The sequence below is a fragment of the Lepidochelys kempii genome, chromosome 3 (assembly GCF_965140265.1).
Source record: "Lepidochelys kempii isolate rLepKem1 chromosome 3, rLepKem1.hap2, whole genome shotgun sequence".
NCBI lineage: Eukaryota > Metazoa > Chordata > Testudines > Cheloniidae > Lepidochelys > Lepidochelys kempii.
Window position 1 is genome coordinate 112355370 of NC_133258.1, and position 17453 is coordinate 112372822.

Sequence of the window (17453 nt, forward strand, 5' to 3'; positions counted from 1 at the left end):
CATGAATGACTGACTCAAAGCAACATACAGACTGGGCATGCATCTTTTTCCATCACAGAGTCATTTTATATATGGAGTCGTATGGTGGTTTTCTTTTGATAGACTATTTTATTTTTTTAAACTGCTTCCAAACGGAAATGATTTGAAAGATTTTTCTTAAGACTCTATGTAGGTATGTATCTTAGGCCCCAATCCGTCAAACATTTACACAGTACACATACATAACTTCACAGGGAAGTCAGTGGAAGTGCTCATGTTTGTAAAATTACTAAATTTCTGTAGGATTAGGCTCCAGATAAGACTTTAAAAGGACAAGAATTTAGCTGTAAAATTCTGCCTTATCGGCTGTGTTCATGATCAGCAGGACTTGGGTTTGTCCAGGCTGGAGGGAAAAGGGGAAGAGGCTGGGCTGGGCTATCCAACTGTGAGATTTAATTTGGGGATGGCAAGGGAAGGAGGGTTAGGTACCGGGATGGGGGATGGGCACTGTTAGGAAGTCAGTTAACCATTGCATTCGGGGTGCTGCCCTTCAGTGTGAGGTTTTTGGTGTTAATTTGGTAGTTAGCAAGCTGCAGTGGAAATGACACATGTCTAGCACAAAGGGAAAGAGATGTTTGTCAGAGGAAAGACCAGAAGCTGGGCAACTGCAGCTGGAAGGCTCTGTCTTTGTTTGAACTTAATGCTGGGGAGGCCAGCAAAACCTTTGAATAGTTTTTGTATTCCTTTATATATTATTTATACAGTGTCAACCTTTTTGTATTGTATGAAGTGACTATCCCAGCATTTCTTGGGTACAGAGCTCTCTTTGGAGTGAGTCAGTGCTTGACTAGGAGCTGATGCTCTTCATTTGGAATGTGAAGTGGGGTTCATTTTACTAAGAACTGCTGGCCCTTGAAGTTGATGCAGAACGGAGTGGTACCTGTGCTTTGGAGGATAGCCTAGGGACTGTAAAGAAGAACTGGCTTATTTATACTGTCCTGGCTGAGAGAGCTGTTGCATTGTTGTCACATGGTAAGTCAGCTCATTCCATCCTTTTTATTTTTCTGTATTTCAGTACATTAAAATAACCAAATTTGGATTGCATTGATGCATTTCATGACTTGCATAGGTTTAATTGCAGCCGAATTTAATAGTTAAATAATTACAGCATGTTTGTTTTAAACTGTAATTTCACTTTAAAATTTATAGTATAATCTCCAGGGAAAATACTTGTGCATGGTTTACTACACACTGTCCTGTTTGTTTTTTTTAAAAAAAAAAGCATGAGAAGGAATTTTTTTCAAAAAATATCCGTACTTATAGATAAGGTTTTAATGTTAGATCATTTTGTTTTAAATGACTTTATTTTGGGGGAAACGTTTTATAAATATAATGACTTGTACTAGGCCAAAATCAACCCCCCATTCCCCTCCCCCCCACAAAACTTGAAAACAGCAGGATGTGGGGAAAGGGTTAGTGGCTTTTTTCAGCTCTGCTTTAAATACGTTAGAGGCTTCCACTCTTGCCTAGTGTCGTTTAAGTTCCAGTAGTTCTAACTTGCTGTAGTTTCAAATTATGTTTAAATATCTATTTCACAGTGTGTGTTTTTAGTCAAAAGAAACGTCTAAGATGTGGAATGTTGCCCTATATAAATATATAAGGCAACATTCCACAGCTTGAACAGTTTGTTGGCTAAAAAACACAGCATAATAGGTATAAGGGAGGGGGTGTGTGTGTGTCTCTCTCTATCTCTATATACGATAGCTTGACTAGATCTAATTTCAAAAGTTGTTTTTCAGCATATCCACTACAGAAGAAATAAACTGGAGAAGGTTCAATGCAGTGATTGAAAATATTAATTCTGTGTGGGGATGGCACAAGAAATAAAATCTTAGTAAGATTATTTTATAACAGAAAATCACAAAGCCTTTGGGTCTGAGCCTATGATCTGCCAAATGGATGAGGGTGGGTGTAGGGATGTGTAGCTCAGTTCAGAGAACTCAGTCAAGATGTAAGGGGAAGAATTGCTTGGGGCATACAAGACCTGTTTCCAGTGATGCATGGATGTTAGTAGCACACTGAGCTTTAATATCCCAGAGGAGAGTGAGACATGGACATGAAGGGATGTGTCAAACAAAGTCTTTTTAGGAGAAGGAAATTGAAAAAGGTACAGAAGAAGTGTAATATTTTATATATTTGGTTAATCTCACATGTACATGTGTGCAAACACACATGCACTAGGCTCATGCATTGGATTCAGCTACGAGGAGAAATGTTTCCCCATTTGATTTTTATTTTAGGCAACTGTCACTACGTTCTGTCTCCATCGCTACCTCTGTAGATATGAGCGATAACTTTAATGCACATACTGTTTAGTTATTTGTCTGGTTTGAAAAACAGTGGGTGAGTTAGAAGGATGCTACTGGGTCAAATTTGCCTCCAGGTCTAGGTTTTGTAAAAGGAAGTTTAAGATCTTAGAAATGTTTTTAAAGTTTATGATAAAAATTCCAGAACAGCCAGTTGTTTTAGGCAGTTAAACAGGCCCCTGCAAGGATTTGCAACCCAGTGCCACCTACCTTTTGAGGCAGTGCTAGCTGTTTCCAGGCCCCCCCAGCAGAAAGAATGTTGAGTGCTTTGCACTATTTGGACCCCATCAGGCAGGGGTGTACTTTGTGCTGTCGGGGTCCTGTGCCAGGTATCCGCTAGTGCAGGGGTGGGCAAACTTTTTGACCTGAGGGCCACATCGGGTTCCCAAAATTGTATGGAGGGCTGGTTAGGGAAGGCTGTGCCTCCCCAAACAGCCAGGCATGGCCTGGCCCCTGACCCCCCCCCACTTCTCGTCCCCTGATGGCCCCCCCAGGACTCCCTACCCCGTCCTACCCCCCTGTTCCCTGATGGCCCCCCCAGGACTCCTGCCCCATCCACCACTCCTTGTTCCCTGTCCGCCCCACCACCATATCCAACCCCTCCTTTCATTCCTGACTGCCTCCACAGGACCCCTGCCTCATCTAACCCCCCCTCTCATTCCTGACTGTCCCCCTGGGACCCCTGCCCCCATTCAACCCCCCTGTTCCATGCCCTCTGACCATCCCGACCCCATCCACACCCCTGGCCCCTGACCACCCCCTCGAACTTCCCTGCCCTCTATCCAAACCCGCCCCCCCCTGCCCGCCCCCTTACGCGCTGCCTGGAGCACGGCTGGCTGGTGGCACCACAGCCATGCCATGCAGCACAGAGCACCACATCAGGCCGGGCTCTGCAGCTGCGCTGCCTAGAAAAATGGGCTGGCGGGCAGTGAGCTGAGGCTGCGGGGGAGGGGAAAGAGTGGAGGAGGGGCTGGGGGCGAGCCTCCTGGGCCAGGAGCTCAGGGGCTGGGCAGGAGGGTCCCGTGGGCTGGATGTAGCCCGCGGACCGCAGTTTGCCCACCTCTGCACTAGTGGGACTCAGGACCTGAATCTGACTCATGACTATAGTTAAACATGACAGTAGATTCTTAAATCCAGGGAACATTGCCCCACTGCAGCTTACTCTGTAAGTTCACTCGGACTCTGTCCAAGATTGAATGCCAAATAAAACCTAAAGAAACAAACAAGCAAAAATTATTCAAGGTAAAAAGTGGCCCATGATGCTGTCATTGAAGACTTTTCAGTAGAGATGATAAAAAGTCTTAAATACCATGTCGTGGCTCTTCTTTTGTTTCTAATGTAACGGAAATGTGTCTCCTGTACATTCCACTCAGGGAGCCAGCTGTCACATGAAGGAAAAGCTGTGTACCTCAGGGCTAGAATTGCTACCGTGGTGCAGCCGCACCGAGGCAGCTGCATTGCTGTGGGCCTGCTGGTGCAGAGGCTTTGTGCCCATGGAGAGAGCTCTCTTGTTGGCACAGTTACCCCACCTCCCTGCGCAGCGGTCCACACCAACGCTTCGCTCAGAGTAACATATGTCGCTCGGGGGTGGCTTTTCCACACCCCTGAGCGACTTAAGTTATATCTAAATAAGTGCTAATGTGTACAAGCTCTCAGTCACAACTGTCTACGTCAAAGGAGAACAGTAATGGTTAAGAGAAGCTGGGTTTGTACTCTTCTGCTTCTTTATAAAACATAAAGTGTGAAAGGTTCTTTATACTATTCCTTCACTTTTATTATTCAGATTTTCTACTATAAATGGATAGCATTGCCAACCACAAATGCTCAAAAATCAGTGAGTCTTTAGGGTATGCTTGGGTCACATTTTCAAGCTTTTTCTCAACAACTGTAAGGGCTAGAAACTTTTTTAAAATGAAAACTGAGGTCCTTGTATATTCACATGACTCCAGGAGCTAGGGCTTTAAGAAGAGCGACAGTTATTGTCAGAGTCATAATAAAATCTGAAAAGTTGGCAACACTGATTCCTTTGGAGTTACAGGGCTAACATTCGATGGCGGAAGCTACTATGCCGGGGAGGGAGGGGGCACAAGTTGAGATTTTTACTCTCAGTCCCTAGGGCTTCAGGGACCATGTCCTTCTTTTGGGGCACCATGTGCAGCCCTTGGGTGGAGGAGTTTATCAATACTCAGCAAATACCTCTTTGACCAAGGAGTGGCACTAATGGACCAAAACAGGAGTCCCCATTTAATGGAAAGGTAGTGACTTTGGCAGTGCAATGGAAGGAAATCACAGAGAAAGGAGGCTACTCCAGGACTCTTCTGATAGGGGTGCAGATTTAGCTCTGGGGTGAAATGGAGAAATGGCAATAAAAGTAAGATACCAGTTCATCCCTTTGAATGAATGATAGTGGAGAAAATTGCTGTGGAGAGACAGGCATTCATGTCCCCTCTGAATCTTGGCAAAAGAGCCCATCATAGAAAGGAGTATTCCTTTGAGCAAAAGAGGTCTCACTATTCATCGTTCCCTGTCTTGAAACATAATATGATAATGAGTCAGACACTACATGGCTTTTGGCCTCCTCTGTTTGTTTTATCACCGTTCCACAAGGCTTCTAAATGTTGACAGTGTGCCCAGTGGATACAGGTGGCTGAAGTAGGAACTGGATTTCCTCAGTATTCCACACATGCTTTTCTTTGTAGAGACGGGAGACGGGGGGGACTTCCTGATCCTTTAGGGGCAGGGGAAAAGAGCATGTACAAAGCGCGCATGTCTTTTTTGTGACCTTTCTCTTCCTTTGACCAATTTAGAAAAAGTACCTGGGGATGGGCAGGCCAGCCAGCCAAAGTGCAGCAATGTTGAGAAGTCAAGAAAGGATGTTTTTTTTTTTGGTGACTTTGGCAAGCAAAGCTGGTGTGGATTTTCAAAAGGTGTTACAAAATCAGCTCCACCTAATGGATTCACAAGACTTCTTTAATCTCCGCTTTTAAAAATAAATTGCTGCCTGACATTTTGGCCTCTCTGTACCCATTGTACATTTCAAAACAAATGCACATTCTGGAAGATTTGTCATGTAAAAGTTCAAAGCCAATCTTGCTGATTACACATGACGAATATTAGTATTAGAGATTAAAGTGTGTGTGTGTTTTATGAGGAGCGTGAGGTGGTAATTTTCCATTTAATTTAAATCCCATTATACTGCCATACATTATAAATGGATGTTTGTATTGTTTCTTGTTAAAGTGAAACAGCCAGTGCTGGTTTTTCTCCTTCAACATTCAGAAATAGTTACACAGGAATCAATAAACCGACGGGATCTCCATTAAAGTCTATCGGATTCCAGTGTGACTGGTGAGCAAGTGAGTGTCAGAAATCTAAGGTAATAGTGGATTAGTGTGTAGGCCCTGCCACAAAGGCAGAACATCTGGCCCATGAAAGAGCTGACCCGAGTTTAGGTGGGGAGGGTGGGAAGTAACTGCAAATGAAGCTCAATGGGTCTCAGTAGTAGAGTCTGCTGAGTGAGAGGCGAGAGTTGTAGAGTCATTTAGAGGATTTTGATCCCTTGACTTGTCAAGGAACTGTCCTGTTAAAGTTAAGTGTCATTTCCTCCTGAATATCAGAGATGCCCCAGGATAAAGGACAGGACTGCAAGACTGTAACTTACATAAACAAAACTATTAGGAAAATAAGGCTTAGCTAAGGAGTAGGTTTTTACTCAGCCTGGAGAAAATCCTGGAAATGTAAGGTCCTGGGTCCAGAGGCTCCTAGAAAGTCTCATTTTACTGAAACTAGTCTTGCAACTTTTCTTCAGTCTATTGCTTCTGTCTCATTCCTTGGAGAATATTTGTTCCGTTGATCCAGACTAAGTTCCTTAGAGTCAAGGAAGCAGAAGATTCTAAATCACTGTAAAACTTTGGATGTTTAACACATTATGACTGCTACTATAATAAGCACTATGTAAAAGCTAGGTATTTTCATCAGTAGATCTCAGTACTGACTGTTGAGATGCACCAGGCTAATTAACTTTGCCATACACTTGTAAAAGTAACATCTGGGAGTTCTATTATCCTACTGTTGCACACAAGCAATTCTCACAGACTTTAGGGATTTGATTCTGCTGCCGCTGAACTTAATGTCTGACTTCAATAGGAGAAAGGTCAGACCCACGCATCGGTGGCCTAGGCAGCCAAGGGATAAGTTCTTGATATCTTTTGCTTGTTGGAACACTGGTTTGTCATCATAACCCAACAGGTATATGAACCCAGTAGGAAGATGCTCTTGGGCCTAGAGAAGGTAGAGTTCATTGTGTTCAGTCAATGGAATGGTACTATGTTAGAAAGTGAAAGCTAGGGGTAGAATTTTCAAAAGTACTCAGCATTGTCCTAACTCTGCTCCCTCCATTACCTTAAACAGAGCGGGTAAGTCAATACTGAGTGCTTCTGAAAATCCTGCATCCACTGCACCCTCGATCCTGGTACATGGCTGTCAATAGGAAGTGCAGAAGAGTTAGGATAGGATCAGAAAAGAGACTATAACCTGGCATGAAATCTCAACCCTATAAATCTGACAACTCTAGTTTAGCTCCTCGGGAAGGTGAGATTCCTTGGTTGTTCTTTCGTAGAATTGTGCCTGCTGTTGGCTTCCATCGGCAACGACATGGTCATATCAGATTATTCTACAAATATTAAGAGATTGCATTGATATTTTTCTAAATAAGGTTGCTTACTACAGTATTTGTCATCTAAAAGTGATCAGTGAAAGATATTACTGACTTAAAATACAGTATTTAGTTTCATCATTCATTTCATAGTTTTAAGTTTTGTATAGAAGAGACCATACTTAGGCTCCGATGTAGTTAGTTTTCTAATTCGACTTTTTGTAAAATTATCCATACTGTTTGAAATTTGTTGTTGAAGTCTCATTTCCCAGCACACACTCCAACCTTACCAAATAGCCTTTGCCTCTGTAAATAAATCCCCCTCCCCCAGTCACAAGAGTGGGTGCCTACTCTCAGCTGCACGTTGTTCTGGTGGTTACTGCAATGTTTTGAAAAGACTGATTTATCAAATGTTGCTGTTTCAGCAACAAAAAAATGCTAGAAAATATTGGTATAGGATTACTAGAAATGTGGACCAAATAACACATGGCATTGATTGGTGCATTATTTTTGTGGCATGGTGAAACATGGTCCACGGGATAGAGCACTGGAATATGCCAACTTTCTAATCACACAAAATCGAACACCCCTGCCCCACCCCTTCTCTGAGGCCCTGCTTGCTCTGTCGCTCACTCTCCCCCCACCCTCACTTTCACCTGGCTGGGGCAGGGGGTTGGGGTGCAGGAATGGGGTGAGGCCTCTGCCTGGGGGTGCAGGTTCTGGGGTGGGGCCAGGGATGACTGAAAAAAGGCTAATGTAGTGCCAATCTTTAAAAAAGGGAAGAAGGAGGATCCTGGGAACTACAGGCCAGTCAGCCTCACTTCAGTCCCCAGAAAAATCATGGAGCAGGACCTCAAAGAATCAATCCTGAAGCACTTAGAGGAGAGGAAAGTGATCAGGAACAGTCAGCATGGATTCACCAAGGGAAGGTCATACCTGACTAATCTAATTGCCTTCTATGATGAGATTACTGGTTCTGTGGATGAAGGGAAAGCAGTGGACGTGTTGTTCCTTGACTTTAGCAAAGCTTTTGACACGGTCTCCCACAGTATTCTTGTCAGCAAGTTAAAGTAGTACGGGCTGGATGAATGCGCTATAAGGTGGGTAGAAAGTTGGCTACATTGCAACGGGTAGTGATCAATGGCTCCATGTCTAGTTGGCAGCCGGTGTCAAGTGGAGTGCCCCAGGGGTCGGTCCTGGGGCCGGTTTTGTTCAATATCTTCATAAATGATCTGGAGGATGGTGTGGATTGCACTCTCAGCAAATTTGCGGATGATACTAAACTGGGAGGAGTGGTAGATACGCTGGAGGACAGGGATAGGATACAGAGGGACCTAGACAAATTGGAGGATTGGGCCAAAAGAAATCTGATGAGGTTCAATAAGGATAAGTGCAGAGTCCTGCACTTAGGACGGAAGAACCCAATGCACAGCTACAGACTAGGGACCGAATGGCTAGGTAGCAGTTCTGCGGAAAAGGACCTAGGGGTGACAGTGGACGAGAAGCTGGATATGAGTCAGCAGTGTGCCCTTGTTGCCAAGAAGGCCAATGGCATTTTGGGCTGTATAAGTAGGGGCATAGCGAGCAGATCGAGGGACGTGGTCGTCCCCCTCTATTCGACATTGGTGAGGCCTCATCTGGAGTACTGTGTCCAGTTTTGGGCCCCACGCTACAAGAAGGATGTGGATAAATTGGAAAGAGTCCAGCGAAGGGCAACAAAAATGATTAGGGGTCTGGAACACATGACTTATGAGGAGAGGCTGAGGGAACTGGGATTGTTTAGTCTGCAGAAGAGAAGAATGAGGGGGGATTTGATAGCTATTTTCAACTACCTGAGAGGTGGTTCCAGAGAGGATGGTTCTAGACTATTGTCAGTGGTAGAAGAGGACAGGACAAGGAGTAATGGTCTCAAGTTGCAGTGGGGGAGGTTTAGGTTGGATACTAGGAAAAACTTTTTCACTAGGAGGATGGTGAAACACTGGAATGCGTTGCCTAGGGAGGTGGTGGAATCTCTTTCCTTAGAAGTTTTTAAGGTCAGGCTTGACAAAGCCCTGGCTGGGATGATTTAATTGGGGATTGGTCCTGCTTTTGAGCAGGGGGTTGGACTAGATGACCTCCTAAGGTCCCTTCCAACCCTGATATTCTATGATTCTATGAGGGAGTTGGGATGCAGGAGGGGGCTCTGGGTTGGGGCAGGGGGTTGGGGTATGGGAGGGTAGTGAGGGCTCCTGCTGATGGTGCGGGCACTTGGGTGGGGCGTTTGGGGTGCAGGAGCGTGTTCTGGGCAGGGGATTGGTGGTTCCAGCTGGGGCTCTGGGGTGGGGCCAAGGATGAGGGGTTTGGAGTACAAGAAGAGACTCAGGGCTGGGGCAGGGGATTGGGGTGTAGGGGGTGGTGGTGTAGAGTGCAGGCTCTGGGAGGAGTTTGGGGTGCAGGAGTGGGCTCTGGGCTGGGGTATGGGGTGGGGACTCCTTCTGGGGCTGTGGGATCTGGGTGGGGCGAGGGATGAGAGCTTTGGGTTACAGGCAGGGACTCAGGGCTAGGGCAGGGGCCTGGGTGTGTGTGCAAGCTGAGGGAGGGAGTTTTGGTGTGGGAGGGGACTCTGGGCTGAGGGAGCAGGATGGGGTGCGGTGTCCCAGCGGTGCTTACCACAGCTCCCAGGAAGCGGCCGCCAGCTCCCTCGGCCCCTGGGCAGAGGTGTGGCCAGGCAGTTCCATGCGCTAACCTTGCCTCCACAGCCGCCGGGACTGGGACCTGCAGAGCCGGCACTTGGGCAGGGGCAGCGAATGGAACCTATGTGCTAGGGGCCGCAGGGACCTGGCGGCTGCTTCTGGGAAGCCTGCCTTAGCCCCAGGCCCCTGCTGCGATGTTGACCGGACTCTTAACGGCCCAGTCGGCAATGCTGACCAGGGTCTCTTCTCGACTGTGTTCTGGTTGCAAACTGGACACCTGGCAACCCTAAATATGACTCAAGAGCCCTGTGTTCTACCCTGGTTCTGCCACTGGCTTATTTGTTACCTTAGGCAAGTCACTTCGCCTCTGTGGCTCAGCTTCCCTTCCCAGTTTTGTCTCTTGTCTGTTTAGAGTGAAAGCTCTTACAGTGTGTTTGTACAGTGTCTAGCACAATGGGGACCTGATCTTGAATGTGGCCTCTTGGTGCTGCTGATACAAATAATAAATGGTGGCTATATTTGGTCAGGTGACACAGAAAATGTTCAGAAGATGGAACACCACCCAAATCAAGATATATTTGGGCAAACTTTTCTCAAGAGAGAGATTTCATAAAAACCCCATTAATTGCTCCATACTTTTCCCTGCATTACCTTTCACATCATTTCTAGATTTCCAAGAAAATTGTGAGAAAACAGAAATTCTCCTTTTCACTCAAAATGTTGCTCTGACTTGTGTCGTTCACTGAAGTCACAATTCATTCAGTATTTGTGAAATGACAATTCGGTGTAACTGAAAGGATTAAAATGTCTTAAATATTGAATGATCATTGACATGACTGATAAGTCAGGCAGGAGGAGCAAATTGCACCGTAGGGAGAGAACTTGCATTTACCCATAATTGTATAGGAAGAGTAATTGTCAACAATGACAGGGTAGTGATTTTCTTTTTAAGGCAAGTCAATTTTATGAAAAATTAAAAGATGGTTATTGTGTGGGGTATGGGGAAACCAATTTTAATTTTGTTTTTCGAAAGCTGGGAGGATTGTTTTATATCCAGACCAACCATTATTTTCCATTTTGGTGCACATAAGACCAGTTAGATACAGATGACATATTAAACAAAATATTCTGTGAAGTTTTCTGGAGAGTGGAATTGTCTCTTTAGAGTGAATACTGTCTTTGTTAATGAAACAGGGAGACTCTGATATATAGTTCTGTTGCTTCTACTGCTCCTTGAAGTCAGAAGTTAAACTTGGTCCCTTTCTAATACCACTGGTGTTGATCTTTGAGCCTGATCCTTTTCCAGATTAAGTCAGTGGGAGATTTCCCACTGCATTTTATTTATTTATTTATTTATGTATTTTGGAAGCTGGTTTCAGCCCACAGAGTGCTAAGCAGTGAAGTGAAGTACTTGAAGTTTGACTGGCCAGTTTCAGTGCTCTTTACAGATTTGTATTTAACAGCAATTTTATCTGATGCTGGGAAGTTTCTTATTTGGGGCCAGATCCAACATTCTTGAAGTCAATGGCAAAACTCACTGATTTTTGGGGTGTAGACTCAGATCTTTAATATGGCAGCAGTCACTGGAGAGGATATTTAAAGTATTTTTTTTCTCCCTGACATAGCACCATTGTAGAAATATTCCAAAACTTTCCAAAGGGCTTCTGCTGTGGGAAGTACTGATACAAGTGATGCTTTGTTTTGTAGGAATATTCAAACCTGTGGCAAAACTCTTGCTCGTTTTTCTCCCTTCCCCCTCCCCAACAGGTGCCACAGGCTCTTCGACATTTGCAGAGCAGATGGGATGTCATTTTAATGTTGTATCTAACTGACAAGGCCTTAACATAATGTTCTCCATGTATCCTGCCTAGGAAAGTGTGGGCAAAGGAATCTTGGATCACTTGTATTTCCTCTTCAGCAATGCTTTTTTTAAACTTGCTTACTGCTGCATGAAAAAATGAGTGATAACTTTTTAACTGGCTTGTGTGAACATAGTTTGCTACTTTTTGATTTTTTTACTTCTTGGCCATCTGTTGTAGGCTCCTCTTTCATGCATTAATTTATGTATGTGGGTTTATGTATACACACGTACATATGACTGTGTTACATAAACACAGACAAATCAGTTAATGCAGGAAATTTGTGTGCACCTCTCCAAAATAGTGATTTTTGAGTGTCTCAAATTTTGGATTCCTAACTTGAGGCATCTTGGTGTCTGACTTCTCGGATATGTCTACACGGGGGGGGGGGGTGGGAGCTGAGAAAACCTACACACCACCCTGGGGCAGTGAGTCTCGGAGCCCAGGTGAACTGACTTGAGCTCTCAGGGCTTTGAATGTAGATATTCGGGCTCATGCTGGAGCCTGGGTTCCAAGACACACCACACACACACCCCACATCCCCCTGGTTTCAGAGGCCGGGCTCCAACCCAAGCATGAACATCTACACTGTTGTGTTTAGCCCCACAGCACAAGCCCTATGACCCTGAGTCGGTTAACCTGGGGTCTGAGACTTGCTGATGTGGTCTTTTTTGCTGTGTAGACATACTGACAGAGGGCAGGTGCTCAGCACTTTTTGAAAATCAGGCCCCCAAATTGAGCACTCACACTGATGCATCCACTATGACTTATCATTTTTGCAAACCTTGGCATAGCTACATGCACACCCATTAACACGGGTGTATGTGTAACTCAGGGAAAGAGTAAGGAAAATTGTTTTTTTTTTAAAATAGGTTTCAACATAGTACATTGAACCCTTGTGAATTTCTTCTGAAGGTTGTCTCCTGCTATGCAGCATGTGCTGTGCATGTTCTGGTTGGAATGATTTAAATGAGAAATGAAATGTGCTTCCAAGATTTAAATCGCACTAAAGTTGTGATTTATCAGGAGGTTTTTATGAGCAACCCATGCCAAGATGACATTTGTTGTGAGAGGAGAGGTTGTACTTCCCCCAGATGGATTGGGGATCAAACTGAAAGGGGTGAGAGAGCCCCAAACAAATATTTAATATATTTTAATTGAGGCATAAGTGAACTAACAGCAAACCCTTTCCCCTTTGCAGCCGCATTTTCTGGGATCCTCCCCTTTCAAAGCATATTGAGAGAGATTCTTGGCTTCCTTGTGCATCAGGCTGCCCCTCAGGCAACTGTCATCCACAATCATATCGATTACACACTACCACAGGGGCTCAAACGTCTTGTACAAATATTGTCATTATAAAACCAGACCTGAGGCTGGCTAATATCTAGCAGAATCACAGTATTAAAAAAGACCTGCATAAAATATTCTAATTCTGTAGATATTAATTCTTTGTGAGAGGCACAGGTACGTAATGCATTTAAACTCCCTTGGGTTCTTTACAACTCATTATATTCTATACTTATAGACCCGGATTCTGCAAAGACTCAGGCATGTGTTTAACTTTAGGCACTGTGAACGGTCCCATTGACACCAGTGGACTACTGCTTGTGTGCATATCTATTCATCACTGTAAGAAAGAGGTTTGCAGTCTGTCCTGAACACATGACACAGAACAGTCAAACATGAAAATCCTATTTGGAGTCTTTTGTTTTAGCTCCCTCTCGTGCATCCACCCAAAACAAATCAGCTCCAGTTATTAAAATAATGCCCCCTTCCAGTCCATTATAATTGTCTTGGGAAACAGACACTAAAATATTTTAAATATCATCATTTTTTCCAAACTGCCAGATACATTTGACATGATTATTATAGCAGTGTATGCAGTAGGGAGCATTGGACTGTTAGGTCTCCTTGAAATTCTTGATTGCATTCCCTTCTAGTTACAGGCAAACATGAAAAAACAGCTGGGCAAGTACAGACAAATGAAAGTATCAGCTTAAATTACTTTTGATATATTGAAAGCTGTTTCAAGTAACTCCCCAAGGAACCAGCAGTGGTAATTTTCTAATAGAGGAGGCCTATATCTTTAAGTAAAACATTACCTAGGAAGTGTTATGGAACAAAATTTGGAGGGTACTTTTAAGAGGTTAATTAAGGTAGGCCGTAGCCTCATTGAGATATCTTAATGAAGGCTTCATTGTTCTTCATATGCACAAACATTACATGTAAATATATAATACACAATAAAGATTTTATTTTCCATGAGTTTAGGCTTGCCACGTAACAAATCCAGGCTTTGCCACTCATGGGTAATATAGGTCACCAAAATGAGAGCCAATAAAACATTTACAGAACATCATACCATCATGTGCCTTTATATGCCACCTTTGAACAGAGGCTATTCTAGATACTTTAAATACTGTTTTTTCTTCCTTCTCATAGCTTCAGGTGGAAATCTGGCTTGCAATCAGGATCCATGGTATGAAGAGTCATTGGTACTGTTTTCCATATTCCTTTCCTGTGAAGACGGGTTTCTTAATTACCATTAGACTAGCTGCACAGATCCTGGGTGAGAGACCAATGATAACAGATTTTTGAAACCACTAAAAATGACCAAAAATAGCTTTTGCATACACAGTAATGTCCTAATTGCAATATCCAAAGCTTTGAGACCATCTGTTTTGTTGCTGTGTTCTGAGTTACACCTTCTTGAACTATCCTAAACCATTCTACTTTTTAGAGTGCTATGAGATCTGCTGAAAAATGCTATATATGAGCAAAGTATTTATTATTATTGTGTTTTATTTCCCCCTTGGTGTTCATCTTACTGGTAGATGATTATTGCATCCTTTCCAAACCCCCTACTTTTCATGTAATCAAGCAATATTTACTTATTTCCTTTATTTCATCCTCATAAATCACTTCTCTCCACTTATGTCAGAATGTCACTAAACACTGTGTGTACTAATAACCTTTAAAAATCACAATATCAAATTACTTTTCAATAAGCATATGTTTGCTGTAGAACACACAGACAACTATGCAGAAACCTGTATGACCATCTTCAAACTGACTTGCCTGATTATTGCAACCTTTGCATTGTTTTCTCAGGGAGAGACAGATAGCAGCACGATACACCTAATGTTTGGGCACAATGATTTCCTTGCAAAACTTGAGAACTGAGCCCAGCATAGCTAGCTTACTGCCCTCAAGGGCTGCTGTATCATTATTGTTGCAGTTGGTCAGGTTGTATAGAATAAATCCTTCCCACTCACACCACTGTGATCAAAATAATCCTTCTCTTCACAGACTTTCCAAAATATGAATTGAGAGAATAGCTGGGAGACACATTCTGAGTGGTGCTTATGCCTGTCGTCACTATGTCTGTCTGTCTCTCTCTCAAATTTTGAAAGTGGATTGGCTGGTGTTTAAAAGCTGCAGTTTGTGGTAGAAGGCTTCTCGTCACTTTTAATTACAGTTTGACAGGCACCTTTACCTTCCAGCTGAGTTTCCCTAACTCAAAGCAGCTGCTCTTCTAAATTACTCCCCCTCCAATTCTCTATTTCAAATAGGTTACAGAAATGATATGTGTCTGCTACAGCCTCACCAGATTTAGGATAGCAAAATAGTCTTTCTCGTTTCTCCAGTGGTCCAGGTTTGTGTGTGGAGAGGTCAGGGCTCTGTCTGGTTTGCCCACTGAAATTTTTAAAGAGGATAAATTTCTGGTAGCTCTTTGATAGTCTAAGTAGGGTATAGTTAAAAATAAACATTACATATTGGACTTGGTTCTCCACTGCCTTTCACGTTGTGTTGCCAGTGAGTGTAAAGTGGGTTTTAAAGTGCTAATACTACCAGCATTACGAGTGGAGGATTCGGATTTGATAGCATTTTACACCAACTTATAACACAAGTGGAAATGACTACACAGGATCCAAGGCAATGGAGAGTCAGGCCCAATATTTTTATTATAGCCACAGATGGATCTTCATAATATTTGTCAGTGTGTTGCAAATGCTCATGATCTCATCACAAGTTCTGATGTTTTACTTAAAGCGACAACTCCTGGAGGCAAGTGAGGATGTGAGAATCTCAGCTTTCATTTAAAAAAATAAATAAATCTGGCCCTTATTGTTCCAAAGAAAAGCTTGAAAATGTGACCCAAATGCACCTTAAAGGCTCAGAAACCATAAACCAAAGAGAGAGAATCCAACATATATTATTTTTAAAATCTCGTCGTTGAGCCAATTCCATGATTTCTTGGTGCCTGACTGATCTTTGAATGCTTGGGGCTGGGAATGCTGTTACAATACACTCTGGTCTCCTGCGGCATAGCTGCTGCTATCTTCCATAAATTCCATCTTAATTTACTTGTCCAAGCCTGCTGGGTGGTGCCGGGGTCAGCTGGCCAGGGGCATATCCTGAAACAGCTGAAGATGCCCCTGGTTTGGTCTGACCTGGCAGCCAGAGGGGCAGCCAGGAAGCTATTAAAGGGACAGTTGGGCTAGGACCATATACAGCCTTTTTTTAAAAGGTGAGAGGAGAAGAAATGGGCTTCTTCCCTCTGAGGAACTGGTAGCCTGTGTGTTTGGGACTCTTTCCTTGCCTGGTCAACTTATCCAGTAGACAAAGCAATTGGCAGAGAATTACACTAGCAGGAAGTGACCGTGGGGGGGGGGGGGGGGGAAAGAGGTCCCAGTGGTGGAGAAAGTTACCGTAGGTAAATGTCTGGTCTGCAGCCAGACACTGAGCTATCAGTTTGTTTTGTACTGGAAAGGTTACTGGTTTGCGTACACTGAATTTTAATTTGTTCCCCTAATTCTGTATTTACTTGGATAAATGCACCAGACATCTGTTTTTGTACCATACTGATGACTGGATTCACTTTCTGTGGATTCCCCTGATCCCACTGGTGCTGCTGCTGCAGCATTCCCCACATCCCTTGTGGAGCACAGGGTCTGGAGGTGCAGGTCCATGGATCTTCCCTGAATCCATTTTTGACTAAAAGTCAAGTTCTCAGCAGTGTCTATCCATGTATCTTTAGAATGACAACATATTCATTGTTTCGAAGGTAATTCATTGCATTTTATCTTGTCAGGCTCTGAGCTGTACTGAATTGCTTTGTATGTTGTTCAGGAGAGGATTATGTATCCCTTAAGGACACAGGAAGCGCTCTGTTTTTTTAAGAGAAATTGTTCAACCCATCCATTTAAAATAAGTTGACGTTACTTACAAGTTCACCCATTAAAAGAAGAGCAGAGTGACACTTTTACCAGCAGACTTTATCCAGCTATTTTGTCACAGGTAGCTCAGATGTTTCTCTTGTAATGGGTGGGAATTAGATAATTTTTGGTGTAATAAAGTGTCTGATTTTCTATGACACTTGTGCAAAGATTTATTTAATACAAATTTTAATCCTGAGGAGAACCTAGAATTTTTAGGAAGAAGACTTGTTTTTTTTATCCTCTAAAGGGAGGTGCAATAAACATCTTTTAGAGGAGTCGTGATGTTTGTTTAAAAATGTGTGACTCGGTCATGCAAAAGAAGGGTGTGTGTACCACAGGCTTGTTCCAGGCACAGTGTGGGCAACCATTGTGTGCAGATTTGTCTCAAGCATCTCCTCCTACATTTCCCCCCACCTTTTGCTATTGCAGTCCTCAGTACCATTTGCTCCAGCGCTGGGCCTCTCTGAAATATAAGGCTCCCAGTTGTGCTGAATTGTCCCAAATCATTGGGCAGTTTTATGATCAGAATTGGGATGAGATCAAAACTCATTTTCACTTATGACCTACTCAGAAGTTGAAGAAACTGCCTTGTTTGTTTGAGGAATTAGAATGTAAAAGGGTTCTGCTGTAACCCAAGCCACCACCTAGCAACCCTAATACAGCAATAAGGGAGGGAGTGTACCTACTCCTTGGGACACAGG

The 17453-nt window shown here is 43.5% G+C and overlaps 1 protein-coding gene across 1 annotated transcript in view; it reads left to right on the forward strand.

The window, feature by feature from the left end:
• The first annotated feature begins 955 nt into the window (after positions 1 to 955).
• The window catches only part of SASH1 (SAM and SH3 domain containing 1), a 192639-nt gene continuing 176141 nt past the window's right edge, over positions 956 to 17453 (forward strand). Inside the window, exon 1 of the mRNA XM_073337579.1 lies at positions 956 to 1011. Coding sequence (XP_073193680.1) covers positions 1009 to 1011 — 3 coding nt within the window. The 5' untranslated portion in view covers positions 956 to 1008. The remainder of the gene's footprint in view (positions 1012 to 17453) is intronic.